Here is a 14,268-nt window from a genome sequence, read left to right as displayed (position 1 = left end):
GAGAGAGGGGGAGAGAGAGAAGGAGGAGAGGGGGGAGAGAGGGAGGGAGGGAGAGGGAAAGAAAGGTGGGAGAGGGAGGGAAGAAGGGAGGAAGGAGAGAGGCTGGGATCAGAGTCTCATACATACCTGAGCACTGAGCTACATCAGCAGCTTCATCTTTCTTAGCTTTTAGATGGTAGCTTACATAATCTTCAATAGGCTCTAGCCTACTAAATCACCTTTAGTGCCTCAAGCCTAAAGGAATGAGCTAACTAAGCCTGAGCCGCTAGAGCGAGCCTGAAAGTCTTCACACACTGATACACATTCATCCAGGTGATGCTTCTGTACGCCAGGAACCCAGGAACCAAAGGGTCCAGAGACAGATGACAACTGATGACAGTTCCGAAAGAATACGTCCTGATAGGGTGATCAAAGGGCTCTTGGAGGAGGAGCAAAAACACAGTTGGGGAGGCTCATGATTTGAGGCAAGCTCCTATGGACAGTCAGAACCAAGCAGACACATAGGCAGGGGGTATGCAGGGTACCATGAAACAGGCTGGGAGAGGGGTTAGTGCAAGGTAAGGCTGGGAGAGAGAGGGGTTAGTGCAAGGTAAGGCTGGGAGAGAGAGGGGTTAGTGCAAGGTAAGGCTGGGAGAGGGGTTAGTGCAAGGTACCAGGCAGAATGGAAGAGAACACAGGGATGGAGTCACAAAAGAGCCTGTAAATTAAGTGAGGCAGTCCCACTTCATCCCAAGGACAAAGGGAAGCTTCACAGTCCACAGCTTTCAAAAAGACTGCACCGAGCCTACAACAAAATGCTGTCACACAAAGAAATGGAAGGCAAGAGAAGAGCGAAGGCTGCAGCAGCAATCCACAGCAGGGAAATGAAAAACACCGTGGACTATAGCGGGCATCAGACCCTCCCCAGAAAGGCTTTCGTTCTCATGAGGACGGCTGCTGAGGACCACCAGGACCACACACACCCTTTAAATGATGTGTTCTGGAGTTAACAGTGGTAGCAACTCGGTGTCTACACTTTCTTGCATGATCACTGAGTTCAGTGAGCAGATGACAGCCTGCTCTCTGCCCAGCCCTGCCAGATCTGTGACCCCACAGGCTCAGTGTCCTTTCACCAGAGCAGCAACTGCAGGAAACCCAGGTCTTCAACATATGAGAATGAGTCTGCTTTAGCTCCATTCTGTGATAGGAATTAAAATGCAGATTCTTCTCTCTCTCTCTTTTTTTCTCTTTTTGGTTTTCTGTTTTGGAACTCACTCTATAGACCAGGCTGGCCTCGAACTCAGAAATCTGTCTGCCTCTGCCTCACAAGTGCTAGGATTAAAGGTGTGTGTCATCTCCACCCATGAAGTAGTTTTTTCTTTTAATGTATTTGACTTTTAATTATGTGTATGCACACATGTCTGTACACATAGGTGCAGATGCCTACAGTGTTCAGAATACACTGACTGACGTGTTAGGAGCTGGAGTTATAGGCAGTTGTGAGTGCTCTCATGTGGGTGCTGGGCACAAACTCTGGTACTCTACAAGGGCAGCATGTGCTCTCAACTGCTGAGCTTTTTCTCCAGCCCAGAGTCATTTCTCAAGCAGTTGGGTTGACTTCCATTCAAGCCGGTAAAAGCTTACTGCTGATCTGAAAGTCCTTCAGGCCAGCTCATGGTTCACTGTAAAATCATCTTCATTTTGGACCCGGCAAACGTGTCTGGTTTAAGTTCTAGTACACAAATGATTTCCAAAGTTACTTGAAAATACTGGACCAAAAAAAAAAAAAACCAACTTTTACTAATTTTAGAAAGGGAGTTGGCTAGAGAGGTGGCTCAGAAGTTAACAGCAATTGCTGCTTTTCCCAGAAGACCGAAGTTCGGTTCCCTTCAAAGGCACACGCATGCATGCACATACACACAAAAATTGATAGAGCTGAAATATATATATATCTTTGATCAAAAGAAAGGAACTAAGATTTCTCTGGCATCCGATTCTACAAAATTTGATACTGCCTGACCTAACAACTACACTGTTACTACACTCACTACACTTACAGATGTATCTCAAAAGATGTGTTCTGCATATCAAGAAAGAACTGCTCAAACAGCTTATAGCATGTGCACAATATACTATGAGCACATATGTTCTTTTTTTCTTTCTGCTTTTTGTTCCTGTTGTTTGGTTTTCCAGACAAGGTTCTTCCATGTGGCCCTGGGTATCCTGAAACTCGATCTGTAGACCAGGCTGGCCTTGAACTCACAGAGATCTACCTGCCTCTGCTTCGGAGTGCCGGGATCAAAGGCAGAGCACGTTATATTCTTAATTTCCTTACTTGTTCATTGAGAAGTTTTTGTCTGTTTTGTTGGTAGTTGTGGGCTTTGTTTCCTTGCTTGCTTTTGAGATATTTTGTAGCTTAGACTGACCTGGAACTGGTTACACAGTCTGAAGTGGCCTCAAACTTACCATCCTCCTGCCTCAACTTCCTAAGTGCTGAGATTTTGGGCAAGCATCACCATACCTGGTCCTTATACATGCTTTAAAAGCATAATGCAGGAGGGCTGGGGAGGGAGCCAAGGGTCTGACCATAAGCCTACCCTAAGTCCTAAGTGAGGCTCTGGGTTGAATCCCCAGCAAACAACCAGGGGGAAGAACTGTGGAAGGCAGTTATGAATGAGCTCTAACTACAGAGGAAGAGTAGTCTGTATGTATGTATAGTATGTATACTCAACACAAGAACAAGGGAAATGGGTGTGTGCTTAGACACGCACTCCATACACTCATATACTCTGGACAATGGAAGGGCCCCAACATGCCAAAATAGCTCAAGTAGCAAATAGCTTTTAAGGACTGGGAGCATGATGGGATAAGTGGAACCACCGATTTTTTTTTTAAGATTTATTTATTTATTATATGTGAGTACACTATAGCTGTCTTCAAACACACCAGAAGAGGGCATCAGATCTCATTACAGATAATTGGGAGCCACCATGTGGTTGCTGGGATTTGAACTCACAACCTCTGGAAGAGCAGTGAGTGCTCTTAACCACTGAGCCTTCTCTCCAGCCCCACAACAACAACAAAAAGCTTTGAATAAACAAAGAAGTACCACCCGCACCCAACTGGCAGGTGAAGTGACACAGGCTGCCAGCCCATATAACCTGGAGACACTCCCAGTCAGCCAATGCCACCACCTCCAAAGCAGGCCACGTTGCTGTTGGCCATCCAGTCACGTACGTACCTCTGTAAGTGGTAGATCTTGTGTGTGTACTGGCCTTTCTCGCCATCCTCCTTCTCGTAGGGCTCGTTCACCAGGACCTCCACACCTTCCCCACCACCAGTTTCATTTTTACTGGCTTCAGCCACAGAATATAGCTGCCCCACTTGATACTACAGAACCAAAGAGACAAGCATTATTTACAACAAACAGTTACACATGGGCCAACTGTAACTGTAGTCTCCAACCGCTACCTGTGGATGCACCGCAGTCCTTGTCCAAAATCTTCCCAAAGCAATAAAGAGAACTCTGCTCTGTGGCCTCTCATACTTATTTTTATTTTACTTTCTCTTTCATTTTTTTCCCCCAGTGCTAAGGACTGAACCCAGAGCCTTAAGCATGTTGGGCTGCTAGGTAAATGCTCAAACCACTGAGCTATATCCTCAGCCTCCCCTTTCCCCCTGCATCAAACTCCCAAATAGCTGGGATTGCAGGATCTTTTTAATTATCAGAAATACTCAATTTTATCCTCCAATTTTTATAAAACCATGAGTTTAAAAGAGCAGAGGCTATACTTAATCTCACTGTACCACCCAGAAAGCATTACATAGTCCAGGGTCTCTTTCGGCATGGACCCAGCTCTGGTATCAGACCCTAAAACAGTTAGTTACTAAAATCTATCTCATAGACCCTAAAGCTAAGCATGGCATCTCATGTTGGAAATGGCAGCATTCGGAGTGCTGGTGCAGGAAGTTTACCATGAGTATGGTGCCAGCTCAAGCTACAGTGAGTTCTAGGGTATCTTTGGCTACAGCGTGAGACCCTGTGTTAAAAAAACAAAACAAGCCAAGGCAGTACTGATGCAGACCTTTAATCCCAGCACTCAAGAGGCAGAAACAGGGGTTGGGGATTTAACTCAGTGGTAGAGCGCTTGCCTAGCAAGCACGAGGCCCTGGGTTCAGTCCTCAGCTCTGGGGAAAAAAAAAAAAAAAGAGGCAGAAACAGATGTATCTCTTAGTTCGAGGCCAGTCTAGTCTGTAGAGTGAGTTCCAGGACAACCAGAACTACAGAGAAATCCTGTGTATGTGTGGAGGGGGACAACCAATACATCAACTAACCAAAGCAAAATCCACAAACAACAACAACTAGACACATAAATGATCTAAAACCAAGACTCCAACCTCTGGTCAAAGCAGGCCATCCGGTGCTGTGCATCCCACCAGCAGGCAGAAAACTGGCTCAGCCCACTTGCTCTTTCTCCTGTGTGGTTCTTCCTGGCCCTGCAGGGATCTCAGAACTTCTCAAACAAGACCTGTCCACATCTTCCCCATTCACAGAGGGCTGAAGCCATGATCGTGTTCCCTGCCTTACAGATCCCTTCCTCAGGCTGTGCTGGCTACCTGCCCCTCTGCCTTGGCAGTTGCTAGATGACAAAAGCCTGGTTTTCCTTTATTTGGGTCACATGTCACCCTATCGAGTCACTGGCCTCCTCTGACCCTTTCAGGACAGCTTGGTGTAGAACCAAAGACTTAAAGACAGTGTCCAACCCAGCTCCGATCCCACTCCCATTTCTAAGAGAAATTATCTGGACAAGGAAAACATGCCAAAGACGGGGCATGGCGGCCTGTAATCTCAGCACTCAGGAGACAGAGCAGATGATCTCTGGGAGTTCAAGGCCAGTCTGGTCAACATAACAGATTCTAGGTCAGGGTTCATGTTTCAAAAACAATACAAGAAGAAAAAAAAAAAAAAAAGGATGGTGGCAGAACAGGAAATTACATCTGTTCCAAATGCATCTTTCTCGTGGCAGTCAGGGTTAAGAAGGTTGAGGAAAAGACAGACGAGAACTCAATTTACCCGACCTGCTGGGGTGGACATAAGGTCCCCTTCCCTTGAATTCCTGACACCCCCAGGAGTAAGACTATGGGTGTTCTCTCTCTGAGGTCAAAATCGAGTAGCTGTACCTCTGGCACCCGCTCCAAGGCACAGTGCTGTCAGCAAGACCAGGATACGGAGGTCCAGGTCTGCTACCACACCTGGAAGCCTTCTCCACCTCAGCCACCTAAGCACTGCAAGAAAACTTCTGGGAGACATCTAAAGAGCAAAGGAGCGACACAGCTCACTGCTTACTACAAAGCCTAAAGCCCAAGTTTCCAAAGCAAAAGCCGAGCACAGAATGCCAAGGAAAGGTAAGTGATCAAGGCTCAGTTAATCCCATCAAAGAGAAACATTTGAGAAGGTAAGACAAGTTACCTCAATCTTGCTAATCCTGAGCAATACCCATGCTGCTCTGGTGCCTCACAGATGCCCACACCACCCCCTGTGCCCCTCCAGTCCAACACCTGCTAAGGCATACCTGAAACCGGTAGCAAATGGGTCAGGGTTTGGCTGAGCCAGGGCTTCCTCTACGTGAAGCAGCGGGACCTCTGCTTTGAAAAGAGTCATAAGGACATTGAACAACTGACTCAGCAAATCCTAAAGGGCAGGCTGGGGAGAAGGCCTGGGGGCCCAACTAGCTGCCACTTGCTAGTAGTACTCCTTGGAGAGGGGCCCTGGGGCCAGGGAAGACCATGGTCCTCAGGGATTCCCTTCAGGGACAGGAGATCAGAGGGCAAAGCTCTAAGAGGATCAGTCTGCGTGCTGGCCTCTTCCCCTTTAATCTCTCTTGATATTCTAATCCCTTAATCCCAATCAGACAAGAGAGGCGGTTTTGTTAAACCAAAGAGGTACAGAAGTCAGATCAGCACAAAGTCCAAGTGAGGGACACTTCATGTCAAAAGGCTTGCTTTGGAACAGCCATTCTGCACTGTGGGAAGGCTGCCAGATTCAAGATTGGGTGGCAGTAAAGGTGGGGGTCAGACTACAAAATCAGATAAGGAGCCCCAAGGAAACCTGGATTCCAGCCTGCTTAGGCTGAGAACAATGTCACCTTGCCCTTGAGAGTTGTCCCCTTGTCCCATAGACTAAGTCACTCAGTGAAATAAAACTACCACTTGGATAATCAATTGAGTAGAAACCTGGGGAGAAGAAATGTGCAGCAGAAACAATGAATGACAAACATGAAGAAAAAACAATACAGTTGGGCACAAGTGGCCCACACAGGTGACTGTAATCCCAGCACACAGGAGGATAAGCCAAGAGGACTGCCATGCATTAGTTTAAGGCCACTGTGGGCCACATACTGAGGTCAGACTAGCCAAGGATATACAGTAAGACTCTGTCTCAAAAATAAGAAAGAAAAACAGTCCTCTGTTGACCCACCCATACAGCCCTGTCAGGTCAGGTTGCATTAGAGGATGCCCTGAGCCTGCCCTGTCCACAGGAGGTGGGCCAGGAACCACTGGTGGACACACCCATGTCAAACAGCCACAGCTTTCTTGCTCTGCTGCAGGATGCCTGGGAACCCAAAGCAGTGTTACACTACAGGCTCTGTCCAAACAGGCTAATTCTGCCCCCAAATTCAGGCATCAAGATTATTAAAAGCCCATGGTCTCCTTTCCTTTTTTCCTCCCCAAATCAGAAGCTCCAAGGACTCAAGTCATGCTCTCCAATATGAATCTACCAGTCACATGACACTGGACTGTTCTCATGGGAACCACTGGTGAGTCAGAAAGAGGTAATAGAGACTCTCAAAGGGGGCTGTTCCTTACTTCTTTATTCTTCGCTGCCCCATTCTAGAATTTTCTGATTATCCGGAACTAAGGTTCAAGCTACTGATGGAGTGACTTCTCCCCAACAGACCTGCTGCTTTGCTGTCAGTGACGGCTTGCTGAGAACAGGCTGAGCACCACAGACAGCTGAATCTGAACCAGCGCACACTTTCCAGGCTCCGGCTACCCTGCCCTGTCTCACCACTTCCTCCACGCTGCAAAACCACAAGCTAAAACTGCCAGCTGTGGAGGTCTGCAAGGTGGGCATTTCCCTTTTCTTCCAATCGTGGGCGCACCCACTGAGAGAGGCCAGGCCAGCACAGGGACAGTCCTGTGTCCCCCATTCTGCAGCACTTGATAGCCTTTGGCCATCAAGAGACTCCGTCCGACCCACTGTACCTGAAATCCATATCCTAGGGAGGACTCCCCACCCCTTCTTTCTTTTTGTATGTTTTTTTTTTCAAGACAGGGTTTCTTTGTGTAGACCAGGCTGGCCTTGAACTCAGAGACCAGCCAGCCTCTGCCTCCAGTGCAGGGGATTAAAGGTGTGCACCCCCACACCCAGTTTCTTTATCATTTTTTTGAAATAGGTTATCCCTCTTTTAGCCCAGGCTGTCCTGAAACTCACTTTGTAGCTCAGTTTTGATAATCCTGCCTCAGCCTCCCAAGTGTCAGGATTAGAAAGAAGTATGAGCTTTTCTTTTTTTCTTAATTAGTTAATTTTATTATGAGATCTCATGAAATATTATATTTTATTACATATCTTTATGCCCAAGCTAGCTTCAATCTCTTCCTCTTTCTTCCACCACTGGTACCCAGATGTCTCTTGTATCTTTACTTCTGACTGCTCAGATCATGCTCAAGTTCACATCTGCCCCTCTCTCCCAGATCTGAAGCTTCCAACAAGTACACAGTAGCCAATGCAGACAATTCTTCCAGAGACCAATGCATGCACATCATCTAAAGAGTGCTCCCACAGGGCTGGAGAGATGCTTTGGTGGTTAAGAGCTCCTGCTGACCTTCAGAGGCCCAGCGTTTGATTCTAAGCACTTACATTAGGTAAACTCACAACTACCTGTGACTCCTCCTAGGCCTTCTGGCCTCTGCAGGTACCCCACATACATAGCATACATATATACACAAAAAGAGGAATATACACACATAAATAAAAGTAAATGTTTAAAAAATGCTCTGAGCTGCCGGGCAGTGGGACGCCTTTAATCCCAACACTTGGAAGGCAGAGGCAGGGGGATCTGAGTTCAAGGCCAGCCTGGTCGACAGAGTTAGTTCCAGGACAGTCAGGGATACACAGAGAAACCCTGGCTGGGGGTGAAAAAAAAAGTTCTGGGCTCTCCTGGCCTATTTTCATTTCTCAGAGGGCCAGTTCCTGTGTGCAGCACAGGATTTCCCATTGGTCCTCCAAGAAAAAGAGATGGAGCCTCAACGGGGGATTCAGGCGGCTGGCCTTCACTTTGCTGGAAGCTGGGGTGGAGCTGTGGATTCAGAGGAAAAGTCATGAATAAACTTAGCCAGGAAAGGCGAATAGAGGAAGTTCAGAGAAAGGGTGGGACTAGGGAGGCTCCGTGGCCGGTTTCTCTATCCAGAGACGGCTCTGAGTCAGCATGGCCTATGAACCTTCTTGTGGCAACTACTGCTGCCAGCTCCACATGCTAGGCTGTCAGACCGAGGAACCATAAAAGGACGGAAGGCAAGCCAAGCTCGTTTGTCAGCCCCTGCCCTCCGTAAAAGGAGGGTTCTGTGCCTTGGTCTTCCCAGCAGCCACCAGCATGGCTGGGGACTCAGAGCTTTCTGGACTTGATGGCTTGCTTCATAGCTAGAGTGCCACTAACCAGAGAGCACTGTCCCCAGCCTGGTCATGGAGGACCCACATTATGGACAACATGGAAGCTCATCAGGAACGCGCCCCAAACAGTCCAGTCCCCCAGCAGGTGAAGAACTGCTTTAGTCCCTGCTCAAAGCTAGCCAGCAAATCAACAGCTTGGAACTGATTGTGCCCAAGTATCCAGATGCTAGGCTGTGCGCAGTGCTAGGCTCGGCACAGAAGTGCCCTCTTTTAGCAGAGAGTAGCACAGCAATACTTGAACCAAGCCTTGGCTATCTCTATATTAGAACAAAAAAAAGTGAAAGTTACACAAAGTGCGGCCACTCCCAGCCTAACTAATAACTAAGCCTATATTCACAGGTACTCATGAACAACTCTGGGTGAGATGAGAAAAAGGGACTTACCTCATCTACAGACACAGGCAGGATGACCCGACTACAAAAAAGAAAAAAAAAAAGAATATAAGCTCCAGGCTCTGAAGTATCACCTAGGTCTTGCCACACCTGACCCTCTACTCACTGATGAAAACCCAGCAGGCTAGGGTCCCCCATGGCCTTCTGGAATCCCATTTAGAACCCTGTGATTCAGAGCAAACCTCAACTCCTCTCACTCACTTTACAGGCCACTCGTTCACATCTCTCCCTCAACCATCTCTTCCCCAGTAGGACTTGCTAATGTGTCTAGTAACTGAGAAGCTAATAGAGAAGGCTCACCATGATGAAGATTAAGATCTGAAGAATGTAATATGGCCCTGGGGATATGCATCAGTGGGCCCAACATCCCAACATCAACCCTCATGGTCAAAGTCTAGGAAAGGACCAATTCCCCTAGAGGTTAACCGCCACCTCCTCTGCTCTCCAGAGAACGCTCTAGTGCAGGCTCCCTCATGCAGCAATAAAAGAGGACACCCAGATCTGACCTCCAGGAGCTATCCAAAGGCACCCCAACCCTTCACTTTTCTTTCTACCTCCATTCTGAACATCACCGCATAAGCTGATGGAGAAACTGTCAACAGCAAAGTCCTCAAGAGGGTCACAGAACTCCAGAGAGCCCAGTGGACTTAAGAGGGACTTCTCCAGGTGGCTTGCATTTGTAGCAGACCTGTGGGTGACCCCCGGTGGGTGACCCCCGGTGTAATGCTTTTGAGGTCAGAACCATAGAAAAGCCTTGACTGGATTCAAAAGTCAAGCCACTCAGCACTGAGGAGGCAGAGCAGGTAGTCTCTCAGTTTGAGGTCAGCCTGGTCTGTGTAGCAAGTTCCAGGACAGCCAATGTTACATGGCAAGACCTTGTTTCTTTAAAAACAAAACCCGAGCTGGAGAGATGGCTCAGCGGTTAAGAGCACTGACTGCACTTCCAGAGGCCCTGAGTTCAATTCCCAGCAACCACATGGTGGCTCACAACCATCTGTAATGGGATCTGGTGCCCTCTTCTGGTGTGTCTGAAGACAACTAAAGTGGAGACAGTAGGGGCATGACTTTGTCCCAGCACCACTCAGGAGGCAGGAGGAGAGGCAGGCAAATCTCTGAGTGTGAGGCCAGCCTGGTCTACAGAGTGAGTTCCAGGTCAGTCAGGGCTACACAGAGAGACCCTTAAAGAAATACATTTTAGAAAGAGGCAAAGCTGAGATTCTCAGTTCTCAGAGCCTTGCTGGAACCTGCTGGGCCCTCTGCACCTTGTATGCTTAGGAAAGCAAGGGCATAGCATCCTTCCAGTGCAGAGGTTCAAGTATGCCTTTTTGCTCCAGGCTGCATAACAGCTTGCTATTCCCTAGTTCCACAAAGTTCTCCCAGGCAGCAAGAAAACACACAGTGAGACCTGAAGAAAACATCACAGTAAAAGCCAAACATCAAGCAGAAAAAGCAGCAGGAAAATAAAGAAATAAAACGGGCTCCAAGTCTTTACCGCCTGCTAATTCCCTTCCTCCAGAAAGATTCGAATAACGTAAATCCTGCCATTAGAGGTAAGCAACAGCACACAGAAGCACTTCCAACTTAGAGGGCAGACTTTCTGCACCGTCAGAAGAAACTTCCTAGAAAACAATACGCCTTTTATCTTCAAGAACACAGCAGAAATCACATCGAAGAATTTGCAGAAATAAAATCGGGGAAAATCCTGTCAGAGGAAGTGTCAGAAAAAGCAGCAGGGACAACCTTGAGGTCCAAGCAGCCCCTCAGAACAGACTAGTTACAGTCCAGTGCTTTCAAGGATGCTCTGAGCCTGCTTCCATCTGCACACCAGGACATTTCTCCCTTGCTCCCTCAGAACAAAACCACCTCAGAAGCCACAGGAGAAAATTTGAAAGGATGGGACCACAGAGGCCCAGCTGGGCAAGACTGGAGCCATGCTCACCGTGACATGACCTTCACTGGTGTCCGTCTCAGAGCTGCGGCGCTGCAACCATAGCCAAGTATCTGCATGCCCCCTCCTGCCCAGTTTCTCATCCTGTCCCCTGCTCAAGAATGCACACGCGGGGAACCTGTCCATCACATGAAATACAGATGCCCGGCAGGTTCTGTATCACTAGCACCCTTGGCCGTTTCCCTAGCAGGCTTCAAGTGGGGAGAACAAAGAATGGGAAAGAAACGCCTGCCTCCCAAATTCACTTGTCTCTTTAAAAGGCCCTTCTTTCCCCAGCTTGACCTTTACAAAACTACACATTTCTACAGACTGTAGAATTCATGTGGGATTTTTTTTTTTCAAATCTGAAAAGTGAGAAGAGCTCGTTCGTTTGAGCACCATGGATTAAAATGCAAAGTGCACCATGTTCTCCTTGGAGAACACGGGCACCCAAGCGTTCTTGCTCTTCACCACATAAAGCTTTGAGCTCTGGTTGGGTTACCATCAGACTGGGTAGCAAGAGAGGCAATGGGGTCTCCAAATATTGTTCTCAAGAGTCAAGATAGGGTGACACCTGGATCTCTTTTGTTTGTCATTCAAACTGCACTATGCCTTCAACATCTTAAACACCCCCAAAGAGAAAACACTGTGGGGAGAGACAAAGTGCCTTCACTGACAGGACAGAAAGAGTCCTCTGCACACTTACTTGGTCAATAAGAGTTTCCCAAGTTTCTCTCTAGTTGAACATCTCCCATTTCTGAACTTCTGTAGCTTAGAACCCAATGCTGCACATTTGCCCTCCCCTCCAGTGAAGCTTAGTGGCACCAAAGTCTATACACACATCCAATTTCTCCTGGAGGGGAGCAGAAAGCCCTGGGACATCCACTTGGAACCATAATCCTCAGGAGTGGGTCATACTGTCTGAAAGACAGCAATCCAAATAGCCCCACCTGTCAGCCAAGCCCTTGGGTTTCAGGAGCAAACATCTATCTCCCTGCAAGCCCTGCCCACCCCCCCCCCCCCATATCAACAGCTCCACATACTCCAAAACATTTGTGGGACCTCCTCAATTCCTCCAAACAACGTCCTTATCTCTTTGCACCAATAACCAGCATCCCCTAGGACTGGATATCCCTGTCTTGGTCCCCATCACCTCCATTAGCAAGCATATTCTTAAATCATCTTCCTGGATGGTCTTGGACCCTGCTAACTTCCTGCCCTTCTCTATCACCCACACTCCTTCACATCACTTCAGAACTTGCCCAGTATTTTCTAGACTCTTCATTCAAGTGTTGCCAAATCCTAAGCAGGCATGCTGATTTTCTTCCAAAAGCCTCCTCTTCTGCACCTACTTGGGTACCACGGCACTCCTGCCATCCCCACCCCAGCCCTGTTATCCAGTCCCCTATGCTTTCTCCTATCCCATCATCCAAGCGTGACTTTGATTGAAGCCCTTTTTTCTGCAACCAATTATTACAATCCTTCTTCCTCTGCTGCCTCGGGCAGCCACTGTCCATGCCCCAGGTTCCGCCTCAACACTCCTCCCCACCACCTCAACTCCATTCCAAGAGCTACCTTATCTGATCTTCCCTGCCCCTTGGTACAGCTCAGCCTCAAACCCCTCCCCACCGTCAGCCAACTCACCAGCGTTGCCTGCCCTTGTCCCACTGCTCCTTGGTCCCTTACACAACTCCTCAGTCCTTCAAGCAGTTCTGCCTGCCCCTTCATCCCTCAGCGCCCACCATCCCTCAGGGCCACTCCAGATCCAGCACTCTCCATTCCTTTGGCCCCTCCTCATGCCTTCTCGGGCGCTCCCGATCCTCCTGACCCCTCCTCAGGCCCTGACCGGCCCGCACCGGTTCTCGGCCTCCACTCTGGCCTATTCGATCCCACCTCAGGTGCTGTCTGTCACCCTCTAGCCCCTTCGGCCCCACCTCAGGCCCCGTCCAGCCCCCGCTGTCCTCTCCGCCCCTGCTAGGCGGCCCAACAGCCCCATCCGGTGTTCTCCATCCCCCGGCAGGAGATCTGCCTTCGCGGCCGTCATCCCGACTCTCCCTTCCGCCTCGCTTCCGCACAGCCGACCCGACACTCACTACTCCTTGAGCAGCACCATGTCGCTTCGCGGCTCGGCGGCTGCCAGCTGCCAGCCCGGCCTCCCGCCCGCTTCCCGGTGGCCGCTCTCCCCGTGGCCCGGCCCGGCCTCGCTGCCTGTGCGCCTTCGTCGTGGTCTGCTCTGTCCCCGCTGCTCTCGCTGCGGTCTCCGCGCGGGCTTCTGCCGCCCTGCCCTGGCCTCGCCACCTCCCGCGCCTCTGCCGACGCCGCCCGGAGCTCCGGTTCCGCAGCGCCACGCGGGGGCGGGGCGTCTCTGCGGCAACCAAAGCGTCAGACGCAGCAGTGCGCGCTGACCTCACGTGGGGCGGGGCCTTCCCGGGCCCGCCCCTCCATCCTTAAATGGGCAGTGGCTCCGGATCCATGTCAGCAACTGGGCCCAGGTCTGGTTTGGTAGTCAGGAAGTAAAGAGACATGTTTGGTGTGAATGCTCTTCTACATCAGGAGCTGGGGCGCCTATATGTTTGGATTTCGCTGGTGGGTGTACTGGGAGCCAAACGTGTCAAAAATAAAATGTGGGAGTTGGAGATTTAGTTCAACCACGAAGCACTTGCCTAATTTGGATTCACCAAGAAACCAAGACCAAACAAGTGTGTGTATATCCTTCCTATATGCTTTCTCTAAATACTTGACTCCACAACTCCATCAGAATGACACTGTTACTGTCCTCGTTTACAGGCAATAAGGCTGCAGAAGTTAGATTTGTTCATCACAGGTTTTTTTTCATGACGTAGCTAAGATTTGATTTTTTTTTTTTTTTTTTTTTTTTTTTCTTTTCTTTTTTTTGAGGCAGGATCTCACGATGTAGCTCTGGCTGTCCTGGAACTCACTCTGTAGACCAGGCTGGCCTCACAAAAATCCACCTGCCTCCTGAGTGCTAGGTATAACTGAGATTCTAACTTAATATCTCAGTGTCTTCTCATCCATCCAATAAATACTGGCTGTGGATCTGCTGTGTACCAGAGCCTGTGCTAGTCTGGATAGAGAGAACAAGGTTGGCACTATCTTGCCCTTAGGGAGCTGGTGATCAAATGGAGGAGAGGCAGGTGACAGCTGAGGGTAGCAGGCAATTGGAATGAAAGGGACTGCCAAGGCTGGTGGGACAGGTCTGTAATCCTAGCTGTCCAGAG

General features: G+C 49.1%; 1 protein-coding gene across 1 annotated transcript in view; it reads right to left on the bottom strand.

Moving 5' to 3' along the window:
* PITPNA (phosphatidylinositol transfer protein alpha) overlaps window positions 1–13,388 on the bottom strand; it is a 37,085-nt gene extending 23,697 nt beyond the window's left edge. The window contains exons 1-3 of the mRNA XM_080922757.1: window positions 13,123–13,388; window positions 9,094–9,124; window positions 3,221–3,369 (exon numbers count right to left, since the gene is read on the bottom strand). Coding sequence (XP_080778883.1) covers window positions 3,221–3,369; window positions 9,094–9,124; window positions 13,123–13,142 — 200 coding nt within the window. The 5' untranslated portion in view covers window positions 13,143–13,388. The remainder of the gene's footprint in view (window positions 1–3,220; window positions 3,370–9,093; window positions 9,125–13,122) is intronic.
* Window positions 13,389–14,268: the final 880 nt, after the last annotated feature.

The sequence above is a fragment of the Micromys minutus genome (assembly GCF_963924665.1).
Source record: "Micromys minutus genome assembly, chromosome: 10".
Taxonomy (NCBI): domain Eukaryota; kingdom Metazoa; phylum Chordata; class Mammalia; order Rodentia; family Muridae; genus Micromys; species Micromys minutus.
This window is presented reverse-complemented; position numbering and strand designations above follow the sequence as displayed.